Source organism: Thamnophis elegans, chromosome 12 (assembly GCF_009769535.1).
Source record: "Thamnophis elegans isolate rThaEle1 chromosome 12, rThaEle1.pri, whole genome shotgun sequence".
Classification (NCBI taxonomy): Eukaryota; Metazoa; Chordata; class Lepidosauria; order Squamata; family Colubridae; genus Thamnophis; species Thamnophis elegans.
In genome coordinates, this window is record NC_045552.1 from 59,437,445 (window position 1) to 59,453,925 (window position 16,481).

The following is a 16,481-nucleotide window of genomic DNA, read 5'->3' on the forward strand; positions in this document are numbered from 1 at the left end:
ACCCACTGGAATCATATGGCAAAAAAAATAACAAGAATTCCAATGCTGGAACTTTAAAATATTAATAGAGGGATACTCACTACAACTCCTGGATCCGAGACAAAGAATGTTACTAATTCAGCATGGATCCAGAATTTGAGAGAAAGGGGAAGTTCCATTAGTTAGCAAATGAAGCACCCGTTTTTATTAAGCCACTTGAAACGGACATATGGACCAGGATATACAGAAGAATGAAATGTATTAGAAAGCTGGAAATGAAACACCTCCCCCCTTCACTACTGGGAGAGATGGAGAAATTAGAGAGATGAATTTGCGAACTGGGTTGAGATGACATATTGAGATGTGTTATTTTGCATAAATATTGGACAAGCAAGTGAGTTAGTTTATATGATTGATCTTTCCATAATGGTTATTCTCCTTGCTCATGCTGAAATGATTTCACAATGCTGACTTTTTCTCTCGCTAATAAAGCAGGCAATAATAAATAAAACACACTTTGGTTGGATCCAAATTTAATCCTAGGTGAAGCGTCGCTACAGACATTGAAATGAATTCTAATTAATCCTATTGATTTTTAAGGAACCTGCCCCGGATGGCCATCGCTTTGATCCCGCCAATCCAAGCCATCATTTCCACTGATTGGGAAACAATCCAATATCTGCTTCATTATTTAGCTTTCCACTTGGATGGATGGGAATGCAATTAGACTTGCCATTTTTAAAGAAGGGAAACATGCAAAATGCAAACGAGGCAGCCATAATCTACCACCCAAAGGAAAGGGAGGATGAGTTTCGTAAAGAGCTATTGGGTGTTTACGCCATCAGATATTTATAGTGATGTCAGATGTAGGAAAATGATGGTAAGGGAGGACCTCTCCTCTGCCGTCTTGCTGGCCAAGTTCCATTTGTCAGAAGGTCATAATCAATAATAAAAGCAGGCTAGAGAGACAACATAATGAGACCTGCAATCCACTACTCTGTTTTATGCACGTCTCAATATCTTCCCTCAAACATCTCCGCCTCAAGTCTTTAGAGATAGTTATGGAGGCTTCTGTAACTCCATCCCATCTGAAGCTGATATAAAATTGGAGGAAATCTTATGAAGCTTATCAAGAGAGCCAGTTTGGTCTAGTGCGCAAGGCCCCAGGCTAGAATCCAGGAGACAGAGAGTTCTAGCCTTATTAGGCATGAAGGACAGCTGGGTGAGTTTGGGACAATCACCAGGAGACGGAGAGTCCTAGTCCTGCCTTAGCCATGAAAGCTGTAGGGTGACTTTGGGCTAATCACTAAGAGACGGGCTCTCAGTTATCAGCTGCCTTCGGAGTCAGACATCAGTGGGGCAGAAGAACAGCTGGAGCCTGTTCCCAGTGTGCGCATGTGCAGAGTGGCCAGACGAAGGGAACAGCTAAAGAACAGGGGTCGACTTGGGAGTCAGGCCACAGGGGGACCATGTGCAGCTCTGTCTGTCTTGTCATATCAAGCATGTATCTTTCCATGGTTCTTTGCGCCCCTCGTAACTTTTGTCTCTATTGTGAGGTTAGTGTCGATGTTTCACCAGCCGAGGTTAGAGATGATGATGATGATGATCATCATCATCATCATCATCATCATCTATTTTAAGAAGAAACGTGTCTGATCCCTAGGACGCTGGCAGCAACCTGTATCAACCATTAGCACCAGTCAATGGGATTTGTGACACATTTTTAAATGTTCACTTGTCTGATTTTCATGTTTAATGAATAAGAGAGATAAATTCCGCACTTTGAAGAGTTGGGATTAAAGCAATTTTTCTCTATAGTCCTAGTGACCTCTAGTGGATGAGGTTAGATTTACACCCTGCTGCTTTTCAGATGCATATCACATTATTTTTCAACTTTTACAATTTCCAAGACGTATGGACTTCAACTCCCAGAATTCCCCAGCCACCATCTCTAGACCTTAACGCCTAGAATCCCCCAGTCCATCCCAGCCAACTTCTGTTGCTAAGCAAGATGGTTATTAAGTAAGTCACATCCATTTTTACCGTTTTTTGTTTTGCCACAATTGTTATGCCAACCACTGCAGTTGTTAAGTGAATCACACAGTCGATAAGCAAGTCCCTCTTTTCCCATGGACTTTGCTTGTAGAAAGTCAACTGGGAAAGTCCCTGGGATACCGCAAAGCTGATAAATACATTCCAGTTGCCAAGATCCTGAATTTTGAAAACATCATCATACAGCTTTAAGGGCGAGGAGTAAGTTGTAAGACCATTTTTTTTCCCCACATATAATTTTCATTGTTTTATCCATGTATCAAATACAAAGAGAAACAAAAATAGAAAATTAAGGGAAGGAAAAATAGGAAAGGAAATACGAGATACAAGGGAGGGGAGAAAAAGGCATTGACTTCCCACTTTTCTTTACAAGATAACATTACAACCTCAACTTTTTACTTTTACACTTTATATTATTATATACAATATATTCCAGACTCCAGAGTACAAATGGTGCACAGTTTTGGTGAAATAAGAGAAACTCCAGGAAACTAGAAAACAGCCTCCAGGAAAACTAGCTAGTTGAAATCATGTGGAAGGAAGGACATCAGAACAACCTTAATAGATCTGGGACAAGACTCTGGACCTTCTGTCCCTCTTGGTAGTCAGATATTTCTCCAAAAGAGGAGGAGAGGTAGACCTTGGGAGCGGAATCAAGAGAGGACTCAGCCTAGAATCCTTAGATGTCCACAAATGTTCCAAATCTTGAATTCATCCCTTGAATCCCATTGACTTTTATCTGACACCAATTAATGTTGACTGTTAGTTGACTCTAGAGTCTTAAGTACAGACATAAGCAATAAATCAGTTTAACATGCGGCCCTGATTCTTTGCACCTGACGAAAACCTAAAAAGAAGGAATCACTGGCTCCCTGGGGGTTGTGGCCCGCCAATGGCCAGTGGGACTGGCAGCAGAGTCGGACAGGGAGGAGGTTGGGGAGGAGCATGGGACAGTCCTGGGGGCTGAGGAAAGCCCAGGCGAGGGCTCTGCATCGGAGGCAGAGAGGGAGCTAGGCAGCAGTGAGGCAGAAGAACAGCTGGAGCCTCTTCCCAGTGTGCGCATGCGCAGAGCTGCCAGAAGACAAGAACAACTAAGGAAGCAGGGTCGACTTGGGAGTAAAGCCCCACCTTGGAGGTGATTGACCCCTCCCCTAGGAAACAAAAGAGGAGCGAATGGGGAGGGGGCTTTTGCAGGGAATACTTCGGTCCTTCAGTCGTTTCAAGAGTGGAAAGTTCTGTTTGTGACTATAAGAGACTCTGTGCCAAGTTTTGCCTTTCCCTGCATTTGGAAACTGGTTTTATGGTAGCACTCCAAGGGAGATAAGGTGCGTGTGGATAAATATTCCTCTGAAAGACTGTTTGCCAAGCCTTGCTGACTGGGAATGAAAGGAATTCACAGTTCTGTAAATAAAAGGGGTCTTGCTTTTTAAGGAAGCCTGGCTCAGAACACTGGGGATGCAATTCAGAATTCCCATCCTGGTTCCTCCAGGGATTTCGAGACGCCTGTCAGAATTCCCAGCTAGCCTTTTCCTTGCTCTCCAAAAGAATATTCATAGAACCATAACGCAGATCACTTAACTACTTAATATTGCTGTTTTCTATCTCTTGTCTAATATTATTATTGTTTTTCTCCAGAACTATTTGACAAACATGACAGATTTCATATATACATATTCAAATGTATTATTTTATATTAATAATACATATATAAAGATTTATTTTTAATTTTTCAGTTTTAAAATCCATCTTTCCTTAAGCAGTAGTGTCATCTGGGCACAGATTTTTCTCTGCAACATTCTTCCATAAATTATAAGACATTGTACAGTTAAACCTTATAAATCTCTTCATTTTCTTCTTAACATGTCTTCTAATATAAATACAAATAATAACATTAAATGTAGGGTTTTTTTTCAGTAATGCCGACAATTATAATTTTATTTTTATCTCTGTCTTGGTACATTTTTCTATTGTTCTACCTTCTTTTATTTCCAATTGTCCTTTTTTGTTCTCTAACCATTGGCAAAACGCCTCCCACATCGTATAATCACGAGATTGTTCTTTCTCCTTAATTGCCCAAGTTAGTCTGTTCATTTCTGCGTATTCTAATATTTTCCTAATCACCTTCTCTTCAGTAGGAATCTCTTCACTTTTCCAATATTGTGCAAATATTTTCATTGGGGATATTAGCTGAAACTCATAATAAAGAGAATACATATTTAATTATTCATAAATTCAAATTTATTCCTATATCAGCATTTAAAACCTTTTGATACAAAAATGGAGCCGTCTTTGTGTACAACACAAAGCATGACGTCTATACGACCCCCATGGGAGGTCAATTGCTTGGCAGAGGTTCACTGAATTGAAGTGGATCCCAACGGATCAACTAGGCGGCAAAGCTTTGGAATGGGGGATCCCTGCAGGGTTTCGTGGTACCTGTTATGATCTTCATGGGGGTCGCTCTCCTCAAAATACAGCTCTCCCCCATGGATGTCCTTCACGTCGATGGTGAAGTTGTCGGGATTAAACCCAAACCAGACGGTGCACCTGTAACCGGCCGTACGGATGGAGTAACCCATGACTCTTATATCTTGAAGTAACGGCAAATCAGAATTCGGTGCAGGGGTGTCTCCCGGACGCGGATACTGGCTGAAGGCAACCGGGGTTCCTTTTCGCTTGGAGCCATGGTCTTCCCGCCCTCCGCCGGAGGATGGGAAGTACTGAACCAAGCTCTTCCCTTCACTGCAAAGAGGGACGTGGAAGGAGGGATGGGGACACGCAGGGGGGACGGTCAGTCCAGCCAGCTCTGCAAGGGTCGGGAAGAGAGACACCAACTCAACCATTTCTTTGGGTTTTCCTGGAGTGGGATAGGAGAAAGAATTAGAGTAGGGAGTGTCAATCAGCCAAGAACGATACCCGGAGTTACTTCTGTCCTTTGTTCTTTCTTACCCACAGACAGAATCGTGCCAAACTAAAGTAGCTATTCACATCGCCAAAGATACACTCTGAGAATAGTTAAGGAGGAGCCTGCCTAACTCTCTTCCTGTCTATCTAAGCCCGTGAGGGGGAACCTATGGCATGCAGGCCCAAAGTGGCATCTGGAGACACGTCGCCTGGCATTGCGCGGCGTCGCCAATTCCTCTTCTGGGTTTCTGGCGCCCAACGATCAGCTGGCCTTTGTGCGTGCGGCTGTGCCAGAAACTGGAAGACCTGGTTTCCTGGTGCGAGCATGCATGCCAGCCAGCTGTTCATTGCATGCACATGCATGCCAGTAACCAGAAGTCAGGCTGACCTCGAGCAGGCATCTGCTGGAAACTGGAAGTGCATTTTCCGGTGTGCGCATGACTCCTGGGCAGCTCCACTTCTGGGTTGCAGCCCAGACAAGCGCACGCAGAAAGCACACACACTCATGTGCTCCTCATGTGCTTAGATCAGTGATGGTGTCTCTTGGGAGCTTCTCCCTCCTTCCTGGAATCCAGACACCATTCCACCCCAGTGAGAACAGCAGAGGCAATTATTCGATGATCAATGCCCGGGAATCCATTCAAGATGGAGATACATTGGAACCCAACTGGAATCCTTGAGTTGAGTCCGTTAAAACCAATCAAGGACAAGGACAATCAACAGTTGATTGACCAACTTTGATCTAATTCAAGCAAGGGGAGCTTCTCTCTCTCTCTCTGGGGAGTTGATTCCACTGTCAAATTGCCTTCATTGTTAAGACCTGTTTTGCTCCCAACATTCAATCAGATTTGGTCCTCCTACGACCTACGTCCATTCTTCTGCGTCCCGTAGCGTGTGTTTTATGACAAATAGAATGCGAGTTCTATGGATGCCCTGCCTTGGTAAGCAGAGCCATTCTGGGCCTTTTCAACATTATAAATGAACTGAAGCCAGGAAACCTGGGGGAAAAACCGGTATCTACCAGGGATGAAATGCTCTGAAGTCTGCTATCAGTTTGCTTCACTGGCGCATGTACACCGTAAGTGCTAAGAAGCCTTTTCTGAGCCCTGGATCAGCTGTGCCACGTGACTTAGATTCCCTAAAAGGCAGGATTTCCTGCTTTCTAGCGAATATAAATCGAACGGCACAGCTGATAGTTGGAACTTTCTTTAGCATTTTTTATCACCGGTTTGGGCAAACCAGCCTGAATTGGTAGCATTTCACCTCTGGCATCTACTTACTTTGAAAGATTTTACTGTTTTTTTCCAGAATGGCTTACCAAACCAAAAACGGCCCCGCAGAATTTTCACGCTAAAATATACATTGGCATTGAATAAAATCTAACAAGGAAAACAGCCGCATGTCTGAAGCGAACAGGGAAGGCCTCCTCGGATTAGCAACCAAAGGTCAGGCTTTTTAATTTTTGCACTGTTAATGGTGGGTTTTTACCTGGAAGCGCAGAGCAGGAATCTTGAACAAAGGGATCAAGGAATGGGAAAACTTTCTGTCCCCGGTCAGAGATCAGAGTGGTCACTCCCGGCACGTAGAACATCAATGGCACTCGCGTGGCTACGTCGAAGTTGCTGTATTTCGCCCACTCGCCGTGTTCACCCAGGGACCAGCCTAAATGAAACCAAGAGCCATGAAGGGGAGACAGCATTGAGAGGAATCCTGTGGATCGACCACAAAGATATCAAGGAACAGCCGAGCTTTTAAAGTCTCCAAAACTCTCCAGCCAGTCTTAGAACCAAATAGGAGGTGATGATGTCGGAAAGAGACTGGACAAGGTGTGGAGAGGAGTCAAGCAGGGAATTAGTCTGGAATCATTAGGCACAAGAGGGCAAGTCCCACCCCGCTTCATTGTTTTTTAACGAACCCATAATCCCTTGCAGGATGGAGTCTGGGCAACTGAATGGAGCTAGCAGTGTGTTTAATGGCCGGATACCCTTCCTGTCGCCAATGCGGAGTTTTCTTCAGCAGATATATTCTCACAGTGCCCAGAAACACCTGCCTCTAGCTAGGATCGAACTCACAGCCTCCTGATTGCCAGGTGAGAGCTCCACCTCTAGGCCATCGCACCACTCCGGAGTAGGGAGGGAGTGGAGATTTTGCAGTCTCCGTCCCCTGCCACGCCCACAGAACCAGTGGTAAAAAAATGTTGAATCCCCCCCACTGCTTCAACTCCCAGAATCCCCCAGCTGGCTGGGAAGTTGCAGTTCACGCCTCTTAAAAGGTGCCAAGGTTGGGAAACCCTGACGTAACTCATTGGACGAGACAAGCCTTTGTGTAGGAGCTGCTTTATTCCGGAGGCCAAGAGCTGCAACAATCACCACCCTCCAGGCCTTCCGCAAAGGCCTTAAAACCTGGCTGTTCCGACAGGCCTGGGGCTAAAGAGCTGTTGCCCCCGTCTCGAATGGTATGACTGTTGTGTGTTTTTAAATTATGTATTGTTATGTCTTGCCTTTTTTATTCCCTTGTCTGTACCCCCTTCCCTGGTTTGAGTTGTGAGCCGCCCTGAGTCCCCTTCTGGGGAAAAGGGCGGCATATAAATATAATAAACGAAACGAAACGAATGTTCTCCAGAAAATGAAGCTGTGGAATTTGCGATGAAACTCCCAAGCGGCCAGGAAGTCTTACCGTGGTCTGCGGTGAAAACCACCACCGTGTTGTGCGAGAAGCCTGCCTCATCCAGGGCAGCCAGCAACTTCCCCACCAGCGTATCCACGTAGGAAACAGAGGCAAAATAACTCTGGCGAATCTTACGCTACAAAACAAAGTTTGCAAAAGGGGAAGAAAAAAAATGAGTTGTGGCTGCTACGCCGTCAATCAAAGCAGCCCCTGAAAGATCTTCCGTTTGCAATAGGCCTGTCTCCCCAATTAATGCAGGTAGTCCTCAACGTATGACCACACTGAGCCCAAAATTTCAGTGGCTGAGCAAGACCGTGTGAAGCGAGCTTTGCAACTTTTCCTTGCCACCGTTGTTAAGTGAATCCCTCCAGCTATTCAGGTAGTAACGTGGCTGTTAAGTGGGTGTGGCATTCCCCCATTGCCTTTGTTCGTTGCAAAACAAAGGGAGGAGGTGACTCCGGGACACTGCAACGGCCAGAAGCAGACGCCCGTTTCCAAGTGTCTGAATTTTGATCCCGTGACTCCCGGTCCTAATTCTGAAAAATTGTCATCATGGGCCTTCTCTGTAGCTGCGCCGGCCTTATGGAACGAGCTGCCCGCAGAGATCCGGACCCTTACCACTCTCCCGGCCTTCCGTAAAGCAACCAAGACCTGGCTGTTCCGGCCTTATGGAAGGAGCTGCCCGCAGAGATCCGGACCCTTACCACTCTCTAAAGCGACCGAGACCTGGCTGTTCCGGCAGGCCTGGGGCTACTGATTAAAATCCAGCCCCAAGTGAGTGAATGGATGATATTTTATTTTTAAATAATTGTATTTTTTTTGATATTTTTATGTTTTTACTTTTGTTGCGAGCCGCCCAGAGTCCCTAGGGAGTGGGCGGCATACAAATCTTATTAAAGTTGCGAAGTTACTTCTTTCAGCGCCATGGTAAATTTGAACCATCGCTGAATGAACTGTTGTAAGTTGAGGACTACCCACAGGAGAAAAAACAGGAGACTCGCCACCCAACTCCCTATCCCGGGGGCTTCTTTCAGACCACAACCGGACCATCATCTAATGCAGTGTTTCTCAACCTTGGCAACTTGAAGATGTCCGGACTTCAACTCCCAGAATTCCCCAGCCAGCATTCGCTGGCTGGGGAATTCTGGGAGTTGAAGTCCGGACATCTTCAAGTTGCCAAGGTTGAGAAACACTGATCTAATGGAAAGATGACCGAATGGACCCATAAGGGAAACTCTACCTGGAAGTGTTCTGGGATGGGCCCGTAAGGGAAACTGAGGTTCAAGGCTGCCACGTCGTCTCTCCGCCGCAGGTCCATCCAGGGATTGTAGGCAACGGGAGGAAGCTTTTTAGGGAGTGCCGGGTCGGGAGCCAAGGTGACATTTTCCAAAGGGTACAATTTGAGAAATTCCTGGAGAGAAGAGATGATCCAAATTGACTTCCTAACGAGACTCCATCACTTGGGCTGGGCTCAGTTGCTTTGACAACAGACAAATATTTTCCGAACAACACTCTTTTCCCGCATCTAACTCTGTCCTTTAGCTAATCTTCCCTACTCCAGGCAATCGAAACAGTGAGAGTGTGACCTTGTTCGTGAAACCCACTTTACATTTTTCCTCGTTGTTAACGACTCCATGCGACAGAAGAAGAATTGGATATTGGGGAGAAATTTGGACAGTTAGAAGGATACAGAGAAACCTCCATGATATACCCAAGGTCCATGTATATAGTTTGAATCAAGGTTTCTTTCCCTTGGCGGATTGAAGATTGTGGACTTCAACCCCCAGAATTCCTCAGTCAAGATGCCCGCCTGGGGAATTCTGGGAGTTGAAGTCCACACGTCTTCAAGTGGCCACAGGTGAGAAACACTGGTTTAGATAATCAACCAGCCGAGTCCCTTTTGACTTCTTCAATGCCAACTTTTCCTTTCTTTTGAAGACCCTTTCTTTTGAAAGGGTTGGACTGGATGACCTTCAAGGTCCCTTCCAACTCTGTTATTCTATTCTATTCTTTTTTTCATTCCAATATTTGTCCTGCCACATACCTCCCAACGACCAATTAGATCTCACAGGTTGGGCCTTCTCCGGGTGCCGTCGACCGGACAATGCCGGCTGGCGGCTCCTCGGAGGAGGGCCTTCTCTGTAGCTGCTCCGACCCTGTGGAGCGACCTACCCGTAGAGATCCGGACCCTTCCCACTCTCCCGGCCTTCCGAAAAGCCACTAAAACCTGGCTGCTCCGGCAGGCCTGGGGCTGTTGAACAAGGTCCAGCCCCACTTAAATGGAATGTATGGTGTGTTGTTTTTTAAATTATATCTCACGTTATTTTTTACTTCTTATTTTTATCCTGCTGTAAGCCGCCCAGAATCCCATGGGATTGGGCGGCATACAAATTTATTAAATTGCTAAATTTATTAAATTGCTAAATTGTCCTGTCCTATTCCTATCTGATCTTATTCCTATCCTGTCCTGTCCTTCATTCCACTATCTATTCTATTCTATTTCTATTTCTATTTCTATTTCTATTTCTATTTCTATTTCTATTTCTATTCCTATTCCTATTCCTATTCCTATTCTATTCCTATTCCATTTCTATTCTATTTCTATTCTATTTCTATTCTTCTATTTCTATTCTTCTATTTCTATTCCATTTCTATTCTATTCCTATTTCTATTCTATTCCTATTTCTATTCTATTCCTATTCCTATTCTGTTCTACTCTATTCTACTCTACTCTACTCTACTCTTATTTCTATTTCTATTTCTACATTTCTATTTCTTTTCTATCGATATGCCCTTCTAGGAGAGATGCCTTTGAGGACTCTCCCCTCTTCTTCCCTGCGGAGAGACTGCCTTACCCGAGGGAATCTGAATGGGATGTGGGGCTTGTGATAGCCGACAGCCAGGAAAAACTTCCTCTTGATTCGTTTCATGGCCTTCAGCAAACGGACGGCCTCCTCGGTGCTCTGGATATCTGGCAAAGTTCCCTCGGGCATCTCAGCCACCTCCACCGGGCAGATCAAGTTGGCGTGAAGCTTTCCGTCTTTGCCTTTGCAAACCTTGAAGGGAAAGAACAGCAGTCATAAAACAGATCTGGCCACTGGAAGGAGACCAGGGCAAACTCAAGAAGCCTCTAAGGAAGGTTGTAGGAGTCAGGAGAGAGACAGCCCTCTGGCTCCTACTAGCCTACTACTCGTTTCTCCAGCAGTGAAGTAATTCTCACCACTTCCTCAAATCATTCTCACCACTTCCTCAAATCAGTTGAGGAAAAGCGTAAAGAAAAAAGACTTCATCTCTATTTAGATTCTACTGCATACAAGTAATCTTTGAGAGTGGCGTGGTGGCCTAGAGGTGGAGCTCTGGCCTCGCAATCAGGAGGCTGTGAGTTTGATCCTAGGTAGTGGCAGGCATTTCTCTCTCTCTCTCTCTCTCTTGACACGAGGAGAATAGATTGGCTGAACAAAACTCTGCTCTGGCAACAAGAAGGGCAGGCGGCCAGTAAACACCCAGCTCCATTCAACTACCCAGACTCCACCATCTCCAAGGGATGATGGGGCTGTTAAAAGAAGCGGATGATGATATACAGGTAATCTTCGACTTGAAATTGTTCATTTAGCGACCATTTGAAGTTGCAACAGAGCTGAAAAAAAGAGACGTACGACTGTTTTTCATACATCCACTGCAATATCCTCACAGTCACGGGATCAAAATTTGGAGGCTTTGCCACCGACTCGTTATTTATGACGGTTGCAGGGTCCTGGGAGGGGGGGGGGGTCATGCCTTTTGCAACCTTCTGCTGGGCAAAGTTAATGGGGAAGACAGATTCGCTTAACGACCGTGCTGCTAACTTAGCAACGGCATTGATTTGCTCAACAACCATGGCAAGAAATGTCTCAAATGGGGCAAAACTCACTTAACAAATGTCTCGCTTAGCAACAGGAACTTTGGGCTCAATTGTGGCCGTAAGTTGAGGACCGCCTGTATTATCAGTGGTCACTCGTTGTCAACGACCGTAACGCCCGCCTACCTTCGTGTTTTCGTATTTTTCGGAAGACGGATGGAAAGCCGGAGCGGACCAGCTGAAGGGGAAATCGTCACTGTGGTTCGAGGAGATCCCTGGGGAGCAGAAAGGCGACACCCAGGTAAGGCTGGAGCCAGGCCTCGGATCGGACCCCAAACGCTCTTGGGAAGCCCCGAGGACGCTCACCTGGGTGGAAAACCTTCCCCACGGACAGGGTGACGTAGCCGTTCTCCTTGAAGTACTGCGGCAAGGTGGTGTAGTTTCCCGCGTGGCTTCGCCAATACGAGTTAAAGTCATAGAGCCTGGTAGAATCAGGTCTGCGGCCTGTGAGGAAGGAGACCCTGCTTGGGGCACAGACAGCTTGCTGGAGACAAAAGAAGACAGACAGAGAGAGGGAGGGAGGGAGGGAGAGAGAGGGAGAGGGGGAGAGAATGAGAGAGATACAGAGAGAAAGACAGTGAAAGACAGAGAGAGGGAGGGAGGGAGAGAGAAAGAGACAGACAGAGAGAGGGAGAGAGAGGGAGAGATACAGAGAGAGAGAGAAGGAGAGTGGAGGGAGGGGGAGAGAAAGAGAGAGATACAGAGAGAAAGACAGTGAGAGTGAGTGACAGAGAGACAAAGAGAGAGAAAGACAGAAAGAGAAGGACAGAGGGATGGGGAGGGAGAGAGAAAGAAAGAGAGAGGGACAGAGAGAGAATGACGGAGAGAGAAGAGGGAGAGAGAAAGAGAGAAAAAGAGAGGGGGAGGGAGGAGAAGAGACAGAGAGAGACAAAGACAGAAAGATAGAGAGAGGGAGGAGAGAGGGTGGGAGACAGAGAGAGGAGGGAGAGATAAAGAGACAGACAGAGAGAGACAGAGAGAGGGAGAGAGAGAAAGACAGAGAGAGAGAGAAGTAGAGGGGGAGGGAGTGGGAGAGAAAGAGAGAGATACAGAGAGAAAGACAGTGAAAGACAGAGAGAGTGAGTGACAGAGAGAGAAAGAGAGAGAAAGACAGAAAGAGAAGGAGAGAGGGATGGGGAGGGAGAAAGAAAGAGAGAGGGACAGAGAGAGAATGACAGAGAGAGAGGTGGGAGAGAGAAAGAGAGAAAGAGAGGGGGAGGGAGGAGGAGAGACAGAGAGGGACAAAGACAGAAAGATAGAGAGAGGGGAGGGAGAGAATATGGTTTAGCAATAAGGTATATATTGTGTGTGGCAGAAATCTCAAGTTCTAGATCAAAAAGATGACGGACGTTGTGAGTGCTCGATCACTGGAAGTTTTCAAGAAGAGGCTGGACAGCCATTTGTTCAGAATGTTACAGGGTCTCCTGCTCAAGCATATTTGGGCTGGGGAATTCTGGGAGTTGAAGTCCACATACCTTAAGATGGCCAAACACTCCTCCATGGTCTGGAGGAGAATCCCCCCCCCCCCGTTTCTGGCTTTAGTGGCACAGTGGGAGGGGGGTGGCAAAGAAAGGATGGTTCTACACTTGCTGGCCATTTCTGCAAAGGCCCACAAGTTGGGGACCCCTGGTCTGCAGAAAGGAAATCCTGATTTGTGAGGATGCTCCAGACAGCCAGACTAACCAAGACGCCCCCCTCCCTCCCACAAAAATTAAATAAGTAATGAAGATGATGATGTCAGTTACCTGGGCAAAGGCATTCTGGAACACCACACTCCTGGAAGCCAGCTGATCAATGTTGGGTGATCTCACCAGGGAGTCCCCGTAAGACCCCAAGGCGGGGCGCAAGTCATCCGCAATCAGGAAGAGAACATTTAAGCCTTGATTATAGACATCACGAAGAGGCCTGGGAGCACCATCCACCCATCCTAATTGGGGAAGAAGGAACATGGTGGAATGGAGAAGCAGATCGTTTTAAGCTTGTTAGCTCTACTTTTTAAAAGAAAAAAAAGATAGCAGTGGTTCAATACGGTACACCGGATACTTCCAAAGATTAATTCCCTGCTAAACTTCAGTTAGCAGATTTTATGAATGGCAAAACTAAAAAAAAAGGACTTCGATTGGGATAATGCACAGAGTTAATCGGATTGGATTGTGATATTTTAATCATCTCATCTAATTGCCCCACGGAAGGGAAGGGAAAACTATTGAGAAGGGAAGGGAAAGGAGAAGGGGAAGGGGAAAGGAAAGGAAAGACTACTGAGAAGACAGGAGAGGCTATAATTCCCAAAAATCTCCACTTCTGCTTTAGAGACTCTGCAAGAGCATTTAACGTAGGGAAATTTTTAGCAGTTCCTGTACATTTCCTGGTTTAAATGAACAGTGGTTTCATCGTGTTATTATGAATCATCCTCACATTTCTAAGCATCCTTGTGGGAGGAGAGAGAATTTCATAAACACATTTATTAAAAGTATAACGGTAACACAAGACCACTGGAAAAAAAATTCTGAAGGTCGGGGGCTTTGAACACTGAAAAGGAACAACAAAAAAATATTAATTTGGCTTTAATAGCTGACAAAAAGATCTATTTAGCTGCGGTTGAGACCAGCTGTTCACAGCCACCCACACAGGTTAAATTGCTAGTCTGCTTCTGGATGCAGGAGGACTTGGGTTCAAGGCTCACTCAACCACAAAGCCAATGAATTGAATTTGGATCTGTCACTTATACCTCCTTGCAGAGCTGCTGTGTGCTTATAAAACACAATAAAAGAAAGAATCCGATGGGCTTTCAAAATGTCAACAGAAGATAATATTTGCAGCTCAGGGTCGAAATGGGGGGGGGGGTCCTTGGTGCTCTCTGAGCTTGGTGGTTTTATTGCAGGATGTTTCATGAAGGTAACATGGTCAGCATTCATGCATTTGGGGTTTGCTCTCTGTTTAAGACCAACCTTTCGGACCTCAGGGACCACTAAATTTATAATTGCAAATCCCGTGGACCGCTAATATGATTTTTTTTAAAAGATAAATAGTATTTAGTGCAATATAAGTAGTCCACAAACCACTGGACACATCCTCTCCGGTAGCCAGAATACAGATAAACAGGGATTAACCCCAGACAAACAATCAAACAGAAAACAATCCCCCTAATCAAGGGGAAGGAGCAGGGAGAACAATTGTATCTCCAACAACACCGGCAAAGGAAGCTACTGTGTATAAACAGAGATCAAACCCCACACACCTAATAGCACTGATGAGGTTGCCTATTTGGGTAATGAAACATCTGCAAGAAAACAGGTAACCTCAACAGCATAAGGAGGACTCCGCTTCCAAAATAAGACGGGCGACTGAGGTGATATTCTGAAATAAGACATGAAGCAAACAGGCTGGAAACTGAACCATCCGCAGCAATCTTCTTCATCACCATGAGTTGGAAGGGACCTTGGAGGTCTTCTAGTCCAACCCCCTGCTCAAGCAGGAGACCCTTATCTAAACCATTTCTTTCCAGGTTATGGTACACACACCCCATCACCCCCTCCCCTAATTTTGCCCAGGGGGGCTCCAGGTAAGAGCGGGAGGTTTTCTAGCCCCCCTCCCTCCCTCTTTCTTCCTCTCCCCCTCCCACATTGCATCTCCCACCCACCCCCGGAGTCCCGCTTGCAGAGAGGGTGGCTCCCGGAGGGCCCTCGGAACCTCCCCTCGGGGGTCGCCCACGCCCCTGGGTGCACAGGCTTCCCACCCACCCGGACGGATCCGGGAGCGCCTCACCTGCGCCCATCCCCAGCCAGAGCCAGAAGGCGCCCAGGAACCCGAGCGACGCCGCTCGCAGGAGCCCCGACGGTGCCATAGCCTCGCCGGGGGGGAGGTCTTCTTTCATCGCCCAGCCAGGCTCCGGAGGAGGAGGAGGAGGAAGCGGCGGCGGGCAGGGCTTCCCAAGCGCCACCCCAGCCGCGGGGCGGCGGCTGAGGCTGCAAAGGGAGCCGAGCTGGCTGCGCGCACGAAGCTTGCAGATGATGCGCGCCCAGCTTGGCTCTGCAACCTTTCGTGGGAACCGCGTGCCAAGCCAACGCGCGTCTGCCTCGCCTTCTTCTTCTTCTTCCCCTCTTGTGGACGACCCTTAGACCCGCCTTAGGAAAGAGTCCCAGCCGCCCCGGGTCCCTTTCTTGGTTCCCCCCATTCATCCCAATGCATTGGGCGCGGAGGTTTTGCTCCAGAGGTTTCTGGGCTTTTTACAGCTCCCGTCTTTTGCATCGGCTTGGAGAGTATTTGTAGCTCAAGGTTGAAACGAGGTTGCTCGTTTTCTTGCAGACATTTCATTACCAAACTAGGTAACATCATCAGGGCTGGCAGGGAGTGAGGTTTGCAGGGAGGAAGAAGGAGGCCGACTGTGGGGTTCTTGGTGCTCGCTGAGCTTGCTAAGTTTCTTGCAGATCTTTCATCACCCAACATAGGCAACATTCATGTTCATGCATTTTAAGTTTCCTCTCTGTTTAAAACTAAGAACGCATCCTCTCCGGTAGCCAGAATCCAGATGAGCAGGGATTAACCCCAGACAAAGAATCAAGCAGAGAAGTAATCAAGGGATTATTACCAGGAAGAACAATCCTATCTCCACCAACACTGGCAATCCCCGAAGCGAATAAGTTTGGGCATTATGGTTTCCAATAAAGGAGAATATTTGTGTCCTCAGAATTGAAAGGAGGGGGGTCCCTCCTCGGTGGGCTCTCAGCTTGCTTGTTTCCTTGCAAGTCTCTTCTGTCGGTCCTTCTGCCAGAGATCACCACGTGGCACTCATCCCCCAAGAACCAGCCCTGCTGAGCAGTTTGTTCAGAAGTATTGGGACTCATAAAGTGTTGGCATTTGATGGGTTCCCTGAATTTGCCCCCCAAAATCAGTAAAAGCACGCACAGAAACCCTGATACTTATAGCTGTCATGGGCAAATTACAATAAATAAATAAATGAGCATTTAAAAGGCAGATAAAA

At 46.6% G+C, this 16,481-nt stretch overlaps 1 protein-coding gene across 1 annotated transcript; it reads right to left on the minus strand.

The window, feature by feature from the left end:
• Nucleotides 1-4,246: 4,246 nt before the first annotated feature.
• Nucleotides 4,247-15,406, minus strand: LOC116516202 (iduronate 2-sulfatase-like). Its single transcript, XM_032228622.1, has 9 exons — nucleotides 15,266-15,406; nucleotides 13,246-13,427; nucleotides 11,807-11,984; nucleotides 11,627-11,715; nucleotides 10,458-10,658; nucleotides 8,843-9,013; nucleotides 7,612-7,738; nucleotides 6,424-6,597; nucleotides 4,247-4,888 (listed from the first exon to the last, which is right to left on the minus strand). The coding sequence occupies exons 1-9, from the start codon at nucleotides 15,372-15,374 to the stop codon at nucleotides 4,386-4,388; spliced, it is 1,734 nt and encodes a 577-aa protein (XP_032084513.1). The 5' UTR covers nucleotides 15,375-15,406; the 3' UTR covers nucleotides 4,247-4,385.
• Nucleotides 15,407-16,481: the final 1,075 nt, after the last annotated feature.